Below are 19,785 nucleotides of genomic sequence, written 5' to 3'. Positions count from 1 at the left end.
CCTTTGCTCACTTTGTTTTTTGGCCACACCCAAAGGCTTGAGGGATCTTAGTTCCCCAGAAAGTGCCAAGAAAGTGCCATTGGCCTGCCAGGGAATTCCCCTTTGCCCACTTTAAAATTGAGTTAGTTTGTTTTATTCTGGAGTAGCATGAGTTCTTTCTGTACTCTGAATTTGTTATTGTTGTTCAGTCGCCAAGTCATGTCTGACTCTTTGTGATCTCATAGACTGTAGCACACCAGCCTCCTTTGTCCTCCACTATCTCCCAGAGTTTTCTCAAATTCATGTCCATTGAGTTGGTGATGCTATCTAACCATCTAATCCTCTGTCGTCCCCTTCTCCTCCTGCCCTCAATCTTTCCCAGCATCAGGGTCTTTTCCAATGAATCGGCTCTTCCCATCAGGTGGCCAAAGTATTGGAACTTCAGCTTCAGCATCAATCCTTCCAATGAATATTCAGGTCTGATTTCCTTTAGGATTGACTGGTTTGGTCTCCTTGCAGTCCAAGGGACTCTCAAGAGTCTTCTCCAGCACCACAACTTAAAAGTATAAATTCTTTGGCACCTAGCCTTCTTTATGGTCCAACTCTCACATTTGTACATGACTACTGGAAAAACCATAGCTTTGACTATGTGGAGCTTTGCTGGCAAGGCAATGTCTCTGCTTTTTAATATGCTAAGTTTGTCACAGCTTTCTGTCCAAGGAACAAATGTCTTTTAATTTTGTGGCTGCAGTCACCATCCACAGTGATTTCAGAGCCCAAGAAAATAAAATCTGTCACTGCTTCCACTTTTTTCCCCTTCTATTATCCATGAAGTGATGGGACTGGATGTCATGATCTTAGTTTTTTGAATGTTCAATTTTAAGCCAGCTTTTTCACTCTCCTCTTTCATCCTTATCAAGAGGCTCTATATTTCCTCTTCACTTTCTGCCTTTAAAGTGATATCATCTGCATATCTGAGATTGTTGATATTTCTCCTGGTGATCTTGATTCTAGTTTGTGATTCATCCAGCCCAGCATTTTGCACGATGTACTCTGCATAGAAGTTAAATAAGCAGGGTGACAATATGCGGCCTTGTGGTACTCCTTTCTCAATTTTGAACCAGTCAGTTGTTCCATGCCCAACTGTGTTGCTTCTTGACCCACATATAGGTTTCTCAGGAGACAAGTAAGGTGGTCTGATATTCCCATCTCCTTAAGAATTTTCCACAGTTAGCATAGTCAATGAAGCAGATGTTTTTCTGGAATCCCCTTGTGTTTTTTATGATCCAATGAATGTTAGCAATTTGATTGATGGCTTCTCTGCCTTTTCTAAACCCAGTGTGTAGATGTGGAAGCTCTTGGTTCACATACTGTTGAAACCTAGCTTGAAGTATTTTGAGCATTACCTTGCTAGCGTGTGAAATGAGTGCAATTATACACTAGTTTGAACATTTTTTGGCATTGCCCTTCTTTGGGATTACAATGAGAACTGACCTTTTCCAGTCCTGTGACCACTGCTGAGTTTTCAAATTTGCTGACATATTGAGCACAGCACTTTCACAGCATCATCTAGGATTTGAAATAGCTCAGTTGGAATTCCATCACTTCCACTGGCTTTGTTTGTAGTAATGCTTCCTAAGGCCCACTTGACTTCACACTCCAGGATGTCTGGCTCTAGGTGAGTGACCATACCATCACAGTTGTTCGGTCCATTAAAGACCTTTCTTGTACAGTTCTTCTGTGTATTCTTACCACCTCTTCTTAGTCTCTTCTATTTCTGTTAGGTCCTTGCAGTTTCTGTCTTTTATTGTGCCCATGCTGGCATGAAATGTTCCCTTGATATCTCCAGTTTTCTTGAGGAGATCTTTATTCTTTTACATTCTATTGTTTCCCTCTATTTCTTTGCATTGTTCATTTAAGAAGGCCTTCTATCCCTCCTAGCCATCCTCTGGAATTCTGCATTCAGTTGGGTATATCTTTCCGTTTCTCCTTTGCCTTTTGTTTTTCTTCTTTCCTCAGCTATTTATAAAGCCTCGTCATACAACCGCTTTGCCTTCTTGCATTTCTTTTTTGGGGGGATGGTTTTGGTCACTGCCTCCTATACAGTGTTATGCACCTCTGTCCAGAGTTCTTCAGGCACTCTGTCTACTAGGTCTAATCCCTTGAATCTATTTGTCACCCCCACTGTATAATCATAAGGGATTTGATTTAGGTCATACCTGAATGGTCTGGTGGTTTTCCCTACTCAATAAAAGTCCCTTATCATGTATGTGATTTGCAAATATTTTCTCCCAATTTGTGGGTTCTCTCTTCACTTGATTGATGGTATTATTTAACTTCCAAAAGTGTTAAACTTTGATGATGTCCAGTTCATACATTTTTTTCTTTTGTTGCTTGTGATTTCTGTGTTGTATTAAAGAAACCACTCCTAACCCAAAGTCAGGAAGATTTACTCCTGTGCTTTCTAAGAGTATTAACTGGGATGTTTAGATCTCTGATCTATTATATGAATTTCTACATATGATATGAGTTGGGTCTAACTTTATTATTTTGGCTTTTCTATGTCTCTTCATCTGCCATGTCAATTTTAGAATTAGTTATCAACTTTTGCACACAAATGAAACAGCCTGAGAGGCCAAAAGTGGTCAGATACTGGTGAAATTCAGAAAATAACAGGCAGAATTCTGGGCCAGGACTAGGAGCCAAAGACTGAGAGAAGGGAGGGGAGGAGTCAGAGGGGAAGGTGATAGGATGGCCAGTGAAGCAGAAGTAGGAGAGGCTGGGGATGGGGCCGGAGCACCCCAGGGGAGGAAGGAGGAACTGAGTGTGGGTGCAGGATGGGCAGGTGACCAGGACTTTACGGAGACTTTCAAGGGTGCTGGTTTGGTGGAGGGCTGTGAGCTGGTGTGGGGAGTGGGGCCAGAGTCAGCTCTCCGGGGGTCACTTAAGAAACCAGATTGTGAAGGGTGTGGAGACGTGGAGCCCTGGGTCTGGGGTGTGAAATCTAGACAGATTGAACTCTGTGAATGTGGACACCTCAAGCTTGTTGAAGAGTTGAGAAGCCCCAGGAAAGGGCCAATTAGGGGGATGAGCAAACATTTGAGAGGAAGATGGGCTGTGGTTGCTACTGCGAGGACACTTGTTTATGAAAAAAAGATTTTTTTGTTAACTATTTGTTGATTGGTTGGTTGGTTGGCTCAGGTCTCAGTCGCAGCATGAAGGGTCTTGTGTCACAGGGATCGCTCTGGTGCATGGACTCTAGTTGTGGCGTGCTGGCTTAGTTGCTCTGCGGCATGTGCAATCCTAGTTCCCTGACCAGGGATTGACCTGTGGACCTGCACTGCGTGGTCCATTCTTAACCCCTGGACCTCCAGGGATATCCCTAAGGACACTTTAATTGGCAGTGGAAAGAAGAACCTGTCAAACTTGGGGGGAGATGTGGGCTCAGCCAGGATGGGACAGAGTGGGGAGAGAGGAAGCCAGGGTCTGACTGATTCCACCCATGGGAGCATGGGAGAGCCAAGATGTGGGCTCCCACCAAGTGAAGACCCTCCCCCTCTGCTTGCTGGATGAGAGGCAGATCACCAGAGACACAGAATCTAGTGTAGACCCTGAAGACATCTTGACAGGAGTTTCTCATGAGCCCACAGGGTCTCGATTTCCAGAGCTAAACAGTCCACATGCCAAAGCGTCATGTGTTGGGGAGGCCTGATCCTACCCTGATTGGCCCTGAGCATGGGCGTCCTCCAGGACTCTGGCCTCAGGAGGGAGATGTCCTGCCCTGCAGCTCTGATGCGGCTCACGGGCCCTGGTGGCATTTCTGAGCTTGTCTGTCTGCCAGAGTCCTGTGGGGCCTCTGTGGGGTCAGATGCTGGGACAACATGGAGCAGGTGGTCCTGAAGGGACATCATGGCCAAGGCCACTGTCCTTGCCACATGCTCCCATGCAGCCCCTTTGCTCTGTGCGTCTGGGAGCAGGGGTTCAGAACTCACTAGAGACCTCTGAGCCTAAAGGAAGGGGTCTTGAGGAAAACCCTCCTCACTGCCGATTCCTGATAACGAGGACAGGGTCAGCCCTCCTCGCGGTCCCTGTGTGTCAGGCCTTCTAAGTCTCCGATGGCTCTTCCACCCTGTGATGGAGACGGTCGTTGGCAGGTGTGAGGGCTGCCTCCGCTGCCTGAATGTCCGCCGGCAGCCCGGCTGCTGGACGGGGCACCTGGGTGGCACCCCCTGTTGTCTGGAGGGCCTGCCTTTGGCCTGGGGACTTCATCATGATTTGGGTTTGGTTGGCGGGGGGCATCAAGTGCCTCCTCTGTGGCAGCCAGGGTGGACTGCGTCTTTGTTCTACTCCACGTGTCTGTACACTAGGGGTCTGGTCTGTGGGGACATATGTGGGCCCAGTAGGAGACCAAGAGGGCCCCTGGTTTCTCCCAGCAAAGGAGAAACACTGTCACATTTTACTGTAGTGACTGGTTTGCTATCAAAAGATTCCCAGGAAAAGGAAGGATTGATTGAAGGACTCCGTCAATCATGGATCCTTGTGACATGGTTCTGGTCTGGTGTTGTGTGCCTCTTGCAAATGTCTTCTGCATCCTGGGGGCAGTGCTGTTGAGAGGGAGTGATGCTGGGGCAGGTGTCCTTAAGGCCCTTGTGTGAGGCCTGAGTGAGTGTGGGGCTGTGGACACGTGACAGACCATGGGGAATGCGGGCGAGGGGGAGAATTCCCTCAACAGGGCTTCTCCTGGGGAGAGAGCAAAGAGGCCCCTGTAAGCGGGCTCTCTCCTGGCAGAACACAGCAGGCCCTTGGCATTGATGGGGCTCTTCCACTGCTGGGCTTCTCTGGGGTTGGAGCACTTCTCAGATATGTGCTGGGGGTCTATAAGGAGGGAACCATCCCTTTCAAAGATCTCAGGATGCCCCTTCCCTCCAATTCCCAGGGAGGCCTGCCGGGGTTAACCACTGTTTACGCATGTCACCATGACGAGGAATTTCACCAGATCCTCGCAGATCAGCACAGGGTGCGGGGGAGGCACATGTGGAAAGGGAAGCCCACTTGTTCTGGGGATTCTGGCCTCCATTTTCACTGTGTCACGAGAGGCAGGGTCATTGTCCCTGTCTTCGGGTGCGGCACATACCCCGTGACCAGAACCATCCTTGTTGACTCATCTCCTGAGTTTCCTCCCTTCCCTCCCCTTTGACAGGGACTGTCTGCTCCCTCCTCACCACCCTTGCTGTTTGCCACACACCCCTTGAGGCTCCAGGGCCCTAGGCAACTCCTGTCATGGTGTTGGTGGGCCTGTTTCTTCTCGCTGCCTGCTAATGACCGTGAGGTACCTGGCCCAAGATGTCTGGTTCCCAGCTCTCAAGCTGAGTTCAGGGCCCGGCAGGTGACCCACAGCTCAGCGAGGGTGAGGCACGCAGTAGGCGCACACAGCAGGTGGTTTAACCCATTCCTCTGAAGGTGATGCATTAGACTGTTTGACAACCCATCTGCTTCCCTCTGTTTGTGCTGCTGGAGTCACAGGAGGCCCTTTAATAGATGGAGGCATTTCCAGACAAGAGGACACTCTGGCTGAAGCCACAGGGCTGCCCGGGACAGGACCAGTGAAGTTAGAGAAAAATAGTGTTTGGGAATGCACGTCGAAAACATGAGGAGAAGAAAGATGAGGGGTGTGACAGCACAATGCCTGACCTGCCTTCAGCAGAACCAAACTCACCTTCAAAGAGAAGAAAAACGCAGGAACATTCATTTCCTGTTTTTATTGTTGGTTACTTCGTGACCTTCCTTTGAAAGCTGCTGTTGTAGAAAGCTGGTTGTCATGGAAACAGGGAGTGTCGTGCGGGGAATAGGTACACAATGCATTTCTTTGTCCGGTCCAGATGATGCCTTTAGCCTGTGCTTTGACATGTGAATTTATGTGAGGAATTAAATATTAACTGGATGTACTGCCCTGGAGATAGGCAGACACAGAAGGAGAGGAAAGATGCCGGCCACCTGGGCAAAGTGGAGGCAAAGCTTTGGGTCTCACCTGACTGGCACTAGCCCCCTGTTCGGAGTGGCCGTGTTAGAGGAAATCTGCCCCCACTCCCCGACATGTCCCGTAAAACAGTGCCACAGCCAGGGTGATGGTTCTGGGTGTGGGCACTAGAAGCCTCTGAGGAGTGTCCCAAACAGAGAGTGATTTTCCCCAAAGAGCTCCTGTCTTTTGTCCCTGAAACAGCCAAGGGGCCCTGACCTTGGGTGTCTTTGTGGTACAAGTGCTGTGTATAAGAGTGGGCCAATTTTCTCTATTTCTTCCCTTGAGCTGGTGTTCATTAGGGTTTCTTTTTCTGACTCTCAGAAAATGAGTTCCGGGGTGAGCTTCTGAGTCAGAGGTGGACACACGGAGACAAGGCTGACAACTGTAGGACCCCAAGACTCTTCCTGGGCGGACGCGGCAAGGTAAGGCACTCAGAGGGCAGCCCCTGGGTCTTGGCTAGAGTCCTTCTAACTCCTCGGCATGGAATGTAGAGGCGACTTTTGGTCTAGTTGTTATCAGTCCAGCTTAGGAGAAGCGTAAGTGGGGGCTAGGACCATCGATGATCTGGGCACTTTAACAATAAAGGAAGAAAAGTGACTCTGAGTAGGCTAAAACTTAAATGTGATGGCAGGTCCCGTCTGCCAAGTCTCTGCCCTGAGGCCCCATCATATGCAGCTCCCAAGGCACACTAGTCCCTGTTCTGTTCTCCCTGGGCAGCCTTCACCACAGGAACTCCTAAGGTCTGCGGGCTTGGTTTACTGCCATCTTCCCAAGTGGGGCCTGTGGTGCCCTGCTCACACCTGCCTGGATCTGTCTGGTGGAGGTGGCCTGGAGTCTCCACCTCCCAGTGGTGCTCCAAGCCCAAATATCACACACTTTTACAGCTGCACCAAGCCTGTAATTCTGGATGTCCTTGCTCCCCATGATGTGCTCTGGCAAAGCCAGGTCCCCAGGCTCAGGTGACCCTCAGAGGTGGAAGTGGGGTGACAACAGGCTTGGTGGGCATCCCTTCCCAGATCTCAGATTCCGACCTCTCGTATACTCTGACATGAACATGCTCTCCATCAAGGATCCAAGCCATGACCCAGAGCATGGCCACCAAGAAGTGGCGGCCCAGAGTACAGACAGGCAGGGCTGTGAAGTTTGAAGTGGCAACCTCTTTTGAGGGTGTGTGTATTTTTCTCTTAAAGCCCAACACTTTCCTTCTGAGTCTGGTGCCTGAAATGTACAGGGACGGGTCTGTCCTCGCATTGCCTCAGGCTCCTCCACTCACACTTCTACCCCTGTGTGACCATCAGTGCTTTGCTGAGCCATGTTTGAGTCTGCTGCAAAAGGAAAAGCCAGGAATGCTGGCCCAGTCTTTATTTAAATCTTTGTTCTTTTGTTCCTCATGGAATATTTGCATTGATTTAAATGTTCTAAAATGCTGCATTAAATTGTTATCTAATTTGATCACTTAGTTTTGCTTTCCCCTCAAGTTTGCATCTGACTGAATGCAGCACTCGCCTCACCCATCCAGCCCCAAGCATTCAGAGATCATGTGGCCACGACGCTCCTTGATTTGAGACCAGGGGCTCTGGGTGCTTTGTCTCCACAGTGGCTGGTGCTGTGGATGTGATGGGTAGGAAGGCTGCACTTGCCTATGGCTCAGGCGTGACAAGTTGGGAGGGTGTGGAACCTGCTGGGAAAAAGCTCAATGGCTGTGCTCAGCTTCTCCCCAGGGCCAGCATTTCACAGCTGCTCCATTATGGTCATTTCCTCTAGTTTGGGCAGATAAGGCCCTAGTTACTGCTCTGAGTAAAGAAGCTAAGACCAAGAGTGGGCCAGAGAAGGAGGGACTGTGGGGCTGGCGCCAGGGGCACCGTCTGACTGAGGAGGTGGAGAAAGGGTGGGAACACAAGAGGTCAGAACACACACAACAGAAGACTGGCCTGAGAAGGAAGTGGGGAGCTGGGGAGCTAGTGCCTGGAGAAGTCCTGTGTGGGAGGCAGTCACAACTGCCTGGACTCTGAGTTCAGCACCAGGCATGTGGACAGCTCATAGGTGGGTGTGGAAGCAGCTGATAGAATTTTGTTGTGTGCTTGTGAAAGTGCTGGGCATTGGGCCTTTTTTTTTTTTTTTTTTTTAATTTAAGGAGAAAAGGGTAAGTATTGGTTAACCTCCTCTTGACCTTCAAGAAAGAAGTATTTAGGCCCCAGATTATGGGTGTTCAATGGGTGGCTAGAGATATGCAACCCAGGAGCATAGTGAATGTATGGGTGCTCAGCAGAGCCTCCTTACTGTCTCCCCTAGTAGACACTCCCGACAGGGGAAGGGGTAGCACTGGGTGTGCCCTCTGACCCGCCTCATTGGATGTGGCTAGATTGCTACCCCTCAGAAGTTGGCAATTCCATTTATGTTGAAGTTTTAAACAGATGGGCCCAGACAAGGCTGCTTTATCAGGATGTCTATAACATAGCTATATAATTTTAATGTAGGGGTTACAGTGAGCCATGAGCTCATGCTTAGAGATGTCAGGAGAGTCCCTCCCAAGATGGGTATTAAATAATTCTCTGTGGGGTATCCTTTCTACAACCCAAGGAGAGGGCTGGTCTATGCAGCTGCTTATGGATTGAACAATGGGTGGAGTGTCAGAGAATTTCAGACACACACTGCGATGTTCCCAAGGGAGGGACACCGTTAGGAATCAGAGGTGCTGTGGCGGTTGTCAGGAGGTGCAGAGGTGTGCCTGTGTGGTTTAGCCTCAGCTGACAGAGAATGGAGAGCAGAATGTGTACTGAAGGGGAGGTCCCTGAGATAGTGGGACTTCTTGAAGCAGAAGGCAGCTCTTGGGGCTGCCTGGGCTGGGGGCTGGGGAGGATCCTGCTAGAAGGCTTGGTGGGGAGAGGGAGCAAGGGACGTACTTGACAGCTGCTCTTAAGTCTTTAGGGGAGCGTCTCCCCAGATGTGGGAATGTGGATATGCCCAGTATTCTGCCCCCAGGCTATGCAACGGTGATGTGCCTGCTGGAGGCGCTCTTGGCTGTGCACACAGGACCAGATTGTGTCCTCCTCTGCCCCCTCATTCCCCCGCGCCCCTTGGTTTTGTTCGGTTAGGTATCTCTACCCTCCTTGTCGCATGTCATCCCTTCCTTCTAGGCATGTTGCTTGGTCTCGGGAGTCAGCAGACTTCCTTGTTTGGGTCTTCCCAGAGGAAAAAGGACTCTGTCACTCAAATAATCTTGTATGTTTAAAAAGTTGCCCCAAGTTCATTTTAATTCCCTAGCTTTGCAGGCTTTTGGATGTGTTCTAAGTAAAATGGAACGTGGCCTATTTCTTCCAGCCCAGGGCCAGTGTAGGTCCTCTGTGGTCTCAGGGGCCTGGACTCTCCTGCGACTCAGGGCTCTGGTTTCTGCTCTGATGGTCTTGGCCACCTTCCCCAGCTCCAGGATCTCAGTAGATGTTTCCGATTGTCCCCATTTGTCTGTCTGTCTACCTGTTTGTCTGACCTTACATAATACACCCTGAGCGGTGAATGAGGTCTCTATAGGGAGATACTGACCTCAAAAACATGAACCTGTGAACTTATTTCAGATGGAGATGAGCAGGCACAGAGGGGGAGTGAGATAGGGGGTGTGAAGAGGGAGGATGCAGGCCTGACCCCCAAGAGGAGTTGGCCACACAGGGGTGCAACTTCTCTGTGGGTCAAAAGTACTCGCTTCCTGAGGCCTCCCTCTCTGAAATGTCCTCAGGTCTTCGCTGATCCATGGGGCCTCCCCACCCCTGCCCGGGCTCATGGCTAAGCAGCTCCTTCCTCTTGACATCCACCCTTCCCTGGAGTGAGACATCTGCTGCCTCAGGCCCCATAGCTGGTGCCATTCAGGCCAGGAGCCCCTGAAGGGACAGGAGAGGCAGGTGATGTCCAGGGCCGCACAGGGCCAGGCTCTAGAATGGAGTCTGTCCTTCAGCCCTTAGCTGTGTGCAGATGGGCAGGGACATGGTTCAGGGTGGAGAGGTGGGAAGCTCTTCAGTTGTCAAGGCCTGGGAAGAACCAGGAAGAAAAGAAAGTGAAAGAGAGGTAGACAGTCAAAGAGAGACAGAGAGACAGACAGTGGGATGGGGGAGCCACCCCTCTAGAAACCACCGCCAGGTCCCTGAACTAGGCAGGCGGTGGGCAGAAAAGGTAAAGTTCAGTACAAAGCCTGCTGGGCCTGACTGGATGTTCCTGGGGGAGAGCCCACGCTGTCCTGTGTATTCCTGGAGTCCTAACAATCACAGCCCAAGAAGCTGCTGGTTCAAGGTCATTCAGCACGACCTTGGTCCCAGAGTGTGTAAACGTCCAGCTCAGGGAACTCAGGTTTGGCAAGGGTGCCATGGGACAAGTCTGAAAGGGGCTGGTCATGTGAGAGCTGTCTACATTTGAGAAGAGCTTACATGCTTTACTAAAAAATAAAAAGCAAGGGACTTCCCTGGTGGTCCAGTGGTTAAGGCTTCAGGCTTCCGCTGCAGGGGGTGCAGGTTTGGTCCCCACTTGGGGAACTAAGATCCCAGGTGCCATGTGGCACAGCCAAAAAAAATAAAAACAGGAAAACAAACAAACAGAACCAAGCATCACCACCCTCTTGAGTGAGACCATCTCGGGACACAATAAGGCAGGTTCAGAGGAAGGACAAAGAAACCGTTCTTGCTGGTCAAGAGATGTGGCCAGGGAGTGCTAGTATTTGTAGATTGTTCTTCTGTAGTTTTCCTACTGAAGTCAGCATGACTGAAGTGTTAACCAGAGCAAAGAGTTTGCGGAGTGCTGGGCAGCTGTGGACAGGCAGCTGGTGGCAGACAGCGCAGACCTGTCCTTGAGAGGCCTCTGGCCCCCTGTGGGGTTTGTCAAGGCTGTTTGGCCTGGACAGGGGCCTTTCACCCTCCAGGCAGGAGGCCACTCAGCTACGTGAAGGCTTTTCAGAAACAGGCATGGTTGGTTTGTGCTTGGAACAGGGGAAGAATTTTCAAAAATAAATCAGTGAAAAATTGGAAAGTGTCTCATTGTCTTAGCCTGTCTTCCCACGGTGGCAGAGGTGGTGCAGCCAGCAGGCCGAGCAGTGCTGCCCACTGACACGTGGGTGCACAGGTGCTGTGGGCCAGAGGACATGGAGAGCCACCCTTGGAGGAGGAAAGCTGGGTAAGTCCAGTGGAGCCAGTCAAACAGTTAAGAAATCGAGGTTTCCCTGCTTGCGCGTCGATGTGGCTTGTTCTTACAGCTGATGCTCATGTTGAAAGGCTAACCCTAGTTCTTCCTCCCTTAGTTCAGTTTTTTTTCCCCCTTTTTACATCAAAACTCCATGCACTGAGGAGAACTTCTCACTTATTGACCATTTGATGCAGATAAATTGCAAATGGAAAGGTGCTCGGCAGAATGAATGGCACAGCTGTCAGCTCGTCGACGTGAGCTCCCAGTGTGAGAGCAGCCCGCACGCATCCTGCAGCTCTCTCCATTCTGTGCTCTTTGAATAATTTATCTGCAGGAAATCCAAATTGCCAAGGCCCGCTTTAGCCCAGCAGAATGCTTGCCAATTTCCTTGGGAAAACTGACAAAAAAAGAGGTGTAGATTGCATTTCGGCTGAGAGTGGCTGGGCAATCAGAGCTCGGCCCCTTTGTGCCGCTGCATCGGAAGCCACTGCGCCGGGCTCACGCAGACGACATTTGAAGGCTCATAAATGTAATGAAGTCCCTTTGACACCTGCTCCTCTCTTCACTTTAAATGTGAGCCATTGGTCCATGGGGAACCTCCGCTTTAAAAATAGAAATTATAGTAATTGTCTTCCGTGCTGTCGGGAGGCTATAAATGCATGGCTCTCAGCTCTACTGCTTGCAATCGACGGCTGCAAGGATTACCCCAGGTTGTGATTTTTCGTCCTTAACAAATCACGTGTATGCTCATGCTGCTCAGGGGCAGGGGGGCTCCCTTTGCAAGTTCCAACTTATGAACTGGGGGGTCCATGGGAAGGGTGGGACCGTAGATACTGGACCTGTGCTGGTTTCTGGGGGACAAAGCCCCTCTCTGCTGCTCCCTTCTGGGCATCTGGCTTTGCTCTGATGGTCATGCAGTGGCAGGAGGGTGGGGGCGGCTTCCTCCCCTTCCTGGCCACAGGGCACAGCTGCTGGGTAAAGGCCCCTCCTACCTCCTGCCCAGACCCAGGCTGAGGATTCTCTGTGATGACCTGTGCCCCTGGGGGCATCCCTCCCCTTCCAGGGTTCTGCCTCCACTCCCTGAAGGACAGTGTGGGCAGCATTCCTATGGAAGTGGGTCTGGGGCAGAGAATGGGGGGCGGGAGCTCTGATGGGCTCGGGCAGATGGTTGGGTGACATGAGGGTCTGGATTGTGTGGGGCACCCACCCTCTCTGGGGCTCCACTCACTCTTTCCTGGGGGAATTGGCTTCTCTGGGAGGGTGACCTGCAGGTCGGGTCCAGATGACCCCTTAGCCTGCACTCCTACCCCAGCCTGGCTCTCACCCCTGACTCCTTCCCACCCCCAGAGCCTGCGCCATGGCACGTGGCTGATCGAACTCAGATAAGCTGTGAGTCCAGGAGATGTGCAGGATCTCTAAGAGTCAGCATTAAACAAAAATCCCAGTCATAATTTTTTCTATTGATACTGTTGAAATGATAATGTTTTGGATAGATTGGACTAAGTAAGATTTAAAATCAATTCCACCCATTTCTTTTTATGCTTTTAAGGTGGCTTTTAGGAAAGTTTAAATGATGTGGGTGACTGATACTCTATTCCACTGGGCAGTGTTGCCTGAAAACCCCTGGCTGTGGGGAGCACCCCATCTCATGTATGAGTGGCCAGGTCCCCAAACTCAGACTGTGTCCCCGGGATCTCCCTGGACGGCACCCAGTAGAGAGTGGAGCCATCCACTTGAAGCTTCATGGAGTTCTGCTCAGGTCCCAGGTGCCCGTTTCTAATAAGACAGTCCTTGTGTGCCAGGATCAACAACTGTGGGTGAAAGCCGGGCTCTCAGCACGGTGGGATCAGAGTCTGTGGCGGGCACTGTCACCAGGAGACTGTGAGTTACGACGTCGTGAAAGTAACAAAGGTTTAGTGGGTGAGGCTTCCTCCTCTGATGTGAACCTGGGGGCAGGAGATGGGGGACATGCTCGGGCCCACGGTCTCCTCCCAGAAGCACCATGCCTCACCTGCTGCTCCTGGTTCTCAGGTCGTTCCTGCCCTATGAGCCGTTCCTTGTCTCCTGGGTCAGATTCACAGGCATCAGCGATGATGGAGCCAGAAGATGGCATAGGCCACACTGCAGACACAGGGGTGGTTCTGCTGGGTCCTGTTAACAGCGCGGTTGTTTTTACTTGCAGATGAGCTTAGAAAATGATGAAAAGAGAGCTCGTACAAGATCCAAGGCCCTCCGAGGTGAGTGCTGCCCTCCTGTCCCAGCTGACTCTGGCCAAGAGTCCCGGGTCCTGAAGCTATAAATGCCACTCCCAGCAGCTGTCCTCAGGAGAATAGAGTCCTGGAGCAGTGCCTCGGCTCTGGGATGGGCCTCCCCTGCTCTGGGCACCTGGGGCTCCAGGTACCTGGTGGTTTCAGGCCTCCTCAGCCTCGGGCTGCCTGAGAGGGTTACCAGGGAGGCTTTTGGCCCAGAGGCACCTGCTGGGGTGGAAATGAGGAGCAGACCCAGCTCTCCAGAGGGGAAGCAAAGCTGTGCTAGACCTGCTCTGTTTGGAAAGGAAAGGCCGCCAGCCTTGCATCACCAGTCTCTCTGTTCCTGGGATATTAGTCTTGGTGCTGGAACGGGTGGGGATGTCATTGGTGGAACTGGCAGTGGGGTGGGGAGAGGGGCTGAGGCCCTTCTTGCTCTTCAGGGATCGAGCCCTGACCCCTTGGCCAGCCTCACCTCCCCAACACCACAGGGTACATGCTGCTCCTGTGTATGGGTGGCTCTCAAGGAGGGGCCAGGCGCCCTTGTGTCTGCTTCTTATGTCTGCCGATCAGACTCCTGACGTTTTTGCCCCAGTGGCCCATCCCTGAGGGACCAGTTGCTTGGGCCACCTTCTCTTCTTTGTCCTGCTTTATCTGCTGGGGGGTTTCTGACCAGAAACTCACTTCTTCATGCAATTAGAGAAAGAGATCCTGTCCTGCCCGGACGGCCCACAGAGTGTCTTGTGTGGCGCCTCTGTCTGAGTCTGTAAATCCAGGAGCTCCCAGGGAGGGTCTGGCAGGAGCACCGGCTTCAGGGACCGTGGATTCACTAGACCCCAGGGGACATTCCAGGAGGCCAGGGAACGTGTGGTTTTGGTATCAGGGGAATTGCCTCCACGCTTCACCCCACTTGTGCTGTAGGACAATGTGCCTTTTCCATTCTACCTGCACACAAGTTCCCTGTTTCTCTTTCTCTCACTCAGCTCCCCTGGAGCCCACAGGAGCTGACCTCAGGTAAGATGTGCTGCTCGCGGTGACCCCCTTTGTCCTGAATGGCCTGCTGGGCACTTGGAATTGACCGGCTGCCCCTCAGCCCCCTGCTTTCTGTGACGAGGAGCCTTCCCTCCTGGCCTGAGTCCAGTGTCCTCACTCTGCCCCGTCCTCTTGCCCTGCGTGCTGGTGCCACCATGCAGCCAGCCTTGCGCAGGCGCACAGCGGTGCTCACACTGGTCCCGGGACCTCCTGTCCCCGTGATCCTCAGCCAGCGACAAGGTGCTGTCTTAGTGGCTCCTTGACCAGAGACAAGGGTCCAGCTGTCCCACGCCCGAGGCTTCCACTGGGCCGAGAGCAGCAGTGGCCTGTGTGTTGGCCGAGCCCTGTGACTTTCCAGATCCCAGGCCGGTCTCACAGGGCACATCCTGAGCAGGAGGGAGGACAGACGCTCAGGACTTTGCTGGTTGAAGCAGGAGGGGCCGGCCCTCTTCGCTGGAGGCAGACTGCCCTGTCTGCTGGCATCTGTCCTGCGCTTGGCCAAAGGCTTTGTGTGTGGGGCGTGGGAGGGGCTTGGGGAGGCCAGAGAGACCAACCAGCCCTGCCCCCTGCAGTGTCTGTGCCGCCCAGCACCACCCACTTGACCTTTGGACCAGAGGTTCTGTGGATCTAGGCTCTTCCTTGGGTCTCCCCACCAGCCCTGGGCCGTTTTGCCCAAACAGAGCTCCAGCGAACAGTGTCCAGTAAGTGACCAATAATACCAGCCTCCCACACCCCCCTTTTCTGAAGAAAGGTCGTGCCGACACAACTGGGTCAGAGCACTAGAGAAAGCAGGGAGGGCCCCAGTGTACCTGGTCCAATTCTATAAACATCCCGGGAGCTGGTGCCAGACTTCCACTTGTGACTGAGGTTATCTGCCCAAGGCCACTTGGAGGGATGGAGAGCCTCCGAGTGCTCCTCCTGCCCCTGGGGCTGCTCTGCCCGTGCGGTGGGGTCAGGCGTGACACCCACACCCCGAAGGCAGGTCTGTGGGCTTCCAGACTGGTGGCTGGAGACAGACAGAGCTTTCTAGACACTGAAGGAGGGGCTGCTCTTCTGTGGGGCTGCTGCCCCTTCCTGGAGTAACTCTCTCCACGGAGCGGTGCGGGCCCAGGGCATTGGCCACGTCCATATTCTCAGGGGTGAAGGCTCTCACTGGACAGTGAGCACAGCTGGGGCTGGCCCATCTTATTCTTCACCAGGCAGTAATCAAGTGGTTGGCCTTTGCCAGTCAGGAAAATGAGGACCCTAAACATGCCAGCATGTCTCTAGCCTCTGAGGCTGTATTGTGGAGGCGGGAGGGCAGAGGGCCTGGGACGGGTGCTCAGAACCCCACGTGTGGAAGGCGCTGCAGTGGCTGCACCGTGCTGTCTGAGCTCAGGGACTCTCGACTCTCATGGACGTATTGGCTGGGGGTGGTGTGGCCCCACGTGTGAAGTGGGGAAACTGAGGCTCAGAGTATGACAGTTCATGCAGTCAGAAGAGTTGAATCACACACCCTCCTACATGAAGACTGGTTGTGGTCGCATGGCTGGAGGATGGGGTGGGTGGGGACAGAAGCCAAGCCAGGCCCCTGGGAGCTGCCTGGAGGGTTGGGACCTGTGGGTGAGCCCCTGGAGGGACCCTGCGTGGTGCTCAGAGGAGCACAGGCTGGACAGCAGGTCTCCTGGAGGATGCACTGCTCCCCTGGGGCCATGTGACGTTTGTCTGAGGACCTCCTGGGGACAGCAAGGGGGAGGAGGCTGTGCACAGGACTTGAGCTTCAGTAACAGCAGTTACTTTTGGCAACAGATACAGTAAGGGAGGAAGTTGGAAAGGCAAACCCCAAGGGCTAGGTTTCTCTTGAAACTTTGAAGCCAAAGTGACCCCAAAACAGGTTTGTTTTGAAATCTGTGTACACAACCAGTGTAAGGGATCGTGTGACCATCCAGGTTTTACGCACCTTTGTTGATCTCGTGGTCTCACCCTGTTTACTTGGTAAGGGTGAGACCCGTATGCAGTCTGATGGGGAAACTGGGGAGAAATGTTCTAGTGACAATGTTCTCAGCCATCCAAGAATCGACGCTCGGAGGAAAATGGCTCCTCTGTGCTAAGGAGCCATACGTGGTGCACCTGGAACGTGCCTCTCAGACCTGAGCAATGCACTGAGGGTGGGTGTTCAGCCCGTGGGCAGGGACAGGTGCCGCAAGCCAGACTCCTCCTCTGGGCACACCAGATCCTGTGGTGGGACAAGCAGATGAGCCCCCATTCTGGCAGAGCCTTTGTGGTGGGGCCTTCGTGGCGGGTGCTGGCCCAGGGAGAATGACCCGTGGAGCAGACTCGCCCCTGGGACGGCAGAGGAATCACCTGATGGGAGGACGGGTCACGGGGAAGCTGTCCCCATGGGACTTGAACCTGTGGATCCAGAGCCTGTGGGGCTCCCTCCCCCCCAACAGTGGCCCCTTCCTCCGCTCAAGCAGAGACCCCGGGAGCAGCTTGCTCTTGCATCGTGGTTGCTAGGACACAAGCCAGGACAGATCAGGACTCTCCGCTGCCCCCTCAGTAGCCCGTCAGCTCTTGCTCTGACTTGAGGCGAGTCCCTGAGAGAAGACGAGAGGTCTGTTGGCCTTTCCCTTTGTGCCAGTGGAGAACTAGCAGACCCCGTCCCTTGTCTCCATGGGCTCATCTGCTGTCCCACAGCTGCGGGAGGCGGGATAGGAGGGAAGGAAGTGGGTGGGCCCCTCTCGGAGCGCTCTTGGGGTGTCTCCCTCCTCCATGAGAGACGCCTGTTTGTCCTGCCTATGCCCTGGTTCCCAGCCCACCTGTCCTCACCTGAGGGCCTTCTCCTTGAGCCACCAGCCAGCTCCCACTAAGGAGACAGACAGGAGTAGGGAGCCCTCTACCTGCCTCCAGGGGGCCGGAGAGAATCCAGTCCCTTAAAGGGCTCCTGCTGGGATGGGCGCCTCTGCCTTGGCCTGAGACCTACCATTTATGCTCAGAGCCCCCTGGGCCGGTGCCTGACCCCACTCAGTGCTAACTGAGGTCAGGCCCTCCGGGAGCGCCTCTGCCACACTTGGAGCCAGATTGGGAAGTCGGGGGAGGGCCCAGCAGGGTCCCCCATGCTGGGGGGCTAGGCCTCAGAGGCCTGGACCAGAGCTGGTGCTTCACCCCGCCCTCTGGCCCCAAACACATGGAGGGCACCCTAAAAGCACAGGTGCCCCCAGTGTGACCTGCTGGCACTGCACCCTGGGGCCCTGACTGGCCTCACGTCACTTTCCATGGGTGCTGTCTTGGCTGCCACATAGGGAGGGGTTTCTTCCACTTCCTCTCCCAGAGTGCCCCTTGGCGGCTCAGCACACGTGGGCACACGCCTGGCCTGCTGCCCTGGGAGGAGCTGGCCCTCGGGGCTGGAAGCCAGGCGCCTCTGAACTGGGGGGCGGAGGTGTGGCTTTGAGCAGGTGATGTGTTTGGGGGTAGTGCCAGTACCACAGCAGCTGGCACCTAATTGCCTGATTAACTCTGACTAATCGACTAATTGGGACCTCAGCTTCAAATCCCCAATAACAAGGAGCTTTTGTGGAGTCTTAACGCTAGTACTTGAGAAAGTGGCAGCAAGTGTGGGGCATGGATTTCAGAATGAGAGGCCGTGGGCGGCAGAAGTCCTCTGGGTCTGGAAAGGAAACGCACAGGAAAGTCCACACGCTCCCCTCCCCCCTCCCCCCTCCCCTTTGCTCTTCCTCTCCACCCTGTCTCCTTTCATCTCTCCTTTTAAATGCCAGGAGATGAGCCTCAGTGGCGCCATCATGGGGGGCTGCAGGGTGCGTCCCCTGCAGCCCCCCTGGCTCCCCCAAAGGCTGCCGCTGAGCTGGGGGACAGGGTTCTGCTAGCACAGACTGTTCTGTTTCTCGCTGGTCCATCAGCCAGGGTGGCCTGCCAGCCGGTGGGACCCCACGGTCCTCTGTAGTCACGTGGGTGATCAATCAGTGTGTCTGGACAGAGGCCACAGTGGTGAACTCTTCTGGGCCCCAGGAGCCCACAGGTGTCAGTGTCCACACCTTTCCTTCCTTGGCTCCGGGAGAGCCTGATCGGAGGTGGGGGCTCAGACCTGGTGATGACAAGCTTGTCCGTCCTTGGATGGAGGGCACCTTGGAGCGACCCCTCCCAGGAGAAGCTGGGGCTCCCCCTCCTCCCACCATGGCCTCTCCATCTTGCCAGCATTCATCTGCTGCTCCACAACACAGGTGATGTCAGCTCCTTGCTGTCCTGGTTCCTTGCACATGCCCCCAAGCCCACTGGACACTGGCCTTGAATGCCTCACAGTCCTGGGGAGCTGACTCGCAGGGAAGTGGGTGGGGTGGGCTGAGCCCTGATGAGCGGTTCCCAGAGTCTGGTTGGTGGGGAGACAGAAGTTGTAGAAGGAGCGGGACTCCTGGGCTCTCGCTTCTGTCCCCGGGATGGGAGCTGCTGCTAGAGGCCAGGCATCATCCCCCAAGCCCCTCTGCCCCTGAGGTCTCATGGCAGCTCCTGGGTCATCCGCCCTCTTGGCTTCACCTCCCTCAGCAGCAGGCTGCAGGTTCTGGAGTGGGGTCTTTGCCACCACACCATGCCTACCTCCAGCGGGCGCCTGTGGCTTAGGTCAAGGCTGCATGTTTGCAGAGTTGTTCCTGTCTGTGGGCGCCGCCTAGTGAGCCAGCACAGGGCAGTCTTGGCCGGGCCCCGCAGCCTCGTGAAGGCCACAGAGAATCCCATGTTTGTGCTTTGCCCGTGGGCCAGACTCAGGTGCTGGTTCTGGGAGCACCTCGAGGGCCCTGCTCCCCAGCCCCCTGAAAAATCTGGTGGTGGCTTGCCTGCAGTGGGGAGACTCATCGTGGAAAAAGGAATCCTGCCTTGATCTCGTACACACAGAGCTTTAATTAAACACACTCATGAGACTGTAATGAGCCATTCATTTATTTAAATAGGGTGAGTTATTTCATTAATTTTTTGCAAACTGCAAGCAGCTGTCCTAAGATGAACTGTTTGGAGACAATCTTCTACTCCCCGGGGGGACAGTCTGGGGTGAGATTCTGACCCTGTCCCCATTCCACACGGGGCCACCCCCAGGTGACTGCTCCCGCTTGTCTCCTCCCAGCTGTCCCACCCCCGGATGCACGGGCTCGGGGCATATCCGTGGCAAGTACTCCAGGCACCGAAGGTGAGGAGCTGGCGGGCCCTCAATGGGTTCCTGGGAAAGAGGTTGGGCTGAGGGGGTGGAGCTCCTCTCCTGCTCTGTGACCCTCTGTGGGCAGAACTATCCCCCTCTGCTCTGGGCAGATGAGCCCTGGTGGCCCCCCGTGCAACCCTGAGCCTTTCTGGGTGTCTCCCCAGTGGGGC

At 53.8% G+C, this 19,785-nt stretch overlaps 1 protein-coding gene across 3 annotated transcripts in view; it reads left to right on the top strand.

The window, feature by feature from the left end:
• Window positions 1-19,785, top strand: part of MYT1 (myelin transcription factor 1) — a 62,433-nt gene that overhangs the window by 11,906 nt on the left and 30,742 nt on the right. For all 3 annotated transcript variants that reach the window (XM_020875362.2, XM_070472382.1, XM_070472381.1), the window contains exons 2-5: window positions 6,320-6,420; window positions 13,341-13,395; window positions 14,388-14,418; window positions 19,544-19,606. In XM_020875362.2, the coding sequence (XP_020731021.2) occupies window positions 13,341-13,395; window positions 14,388-14,418; window positions 19,544-19,606 (149 nt within the window). In that variant the 5' untranslated portion in view covers window positions 6,320-6,420. The remainder of the gene's footprint in view (window positions 1-6,319; window positions 6,421-13,340; window positions 13,396-14,387; window positions 14,419-19,543; window positions 19,607-19,785) is intronic.

The sequence above is a fragment of the Odocoileus virginianus genome, chromosome 9 (assembly GCF_023699985.2).
Source record: "Odocoileus virginianus isolate 20LAN1187 ecotype Illinois chromosome 9, Ovbor_1.2, whole genome shotgun sequence".
Taxonomy (NCBI): domain Eukaryota; kingdom Metazoa; phylum Chordata; class Mammalia; order Artiodactyla; family Cervidae; genus Odocoileus; species Odocoileus virginianus.
This window is presented reverse-complemented; position numbering and strand designations above follow the sequence as displayed.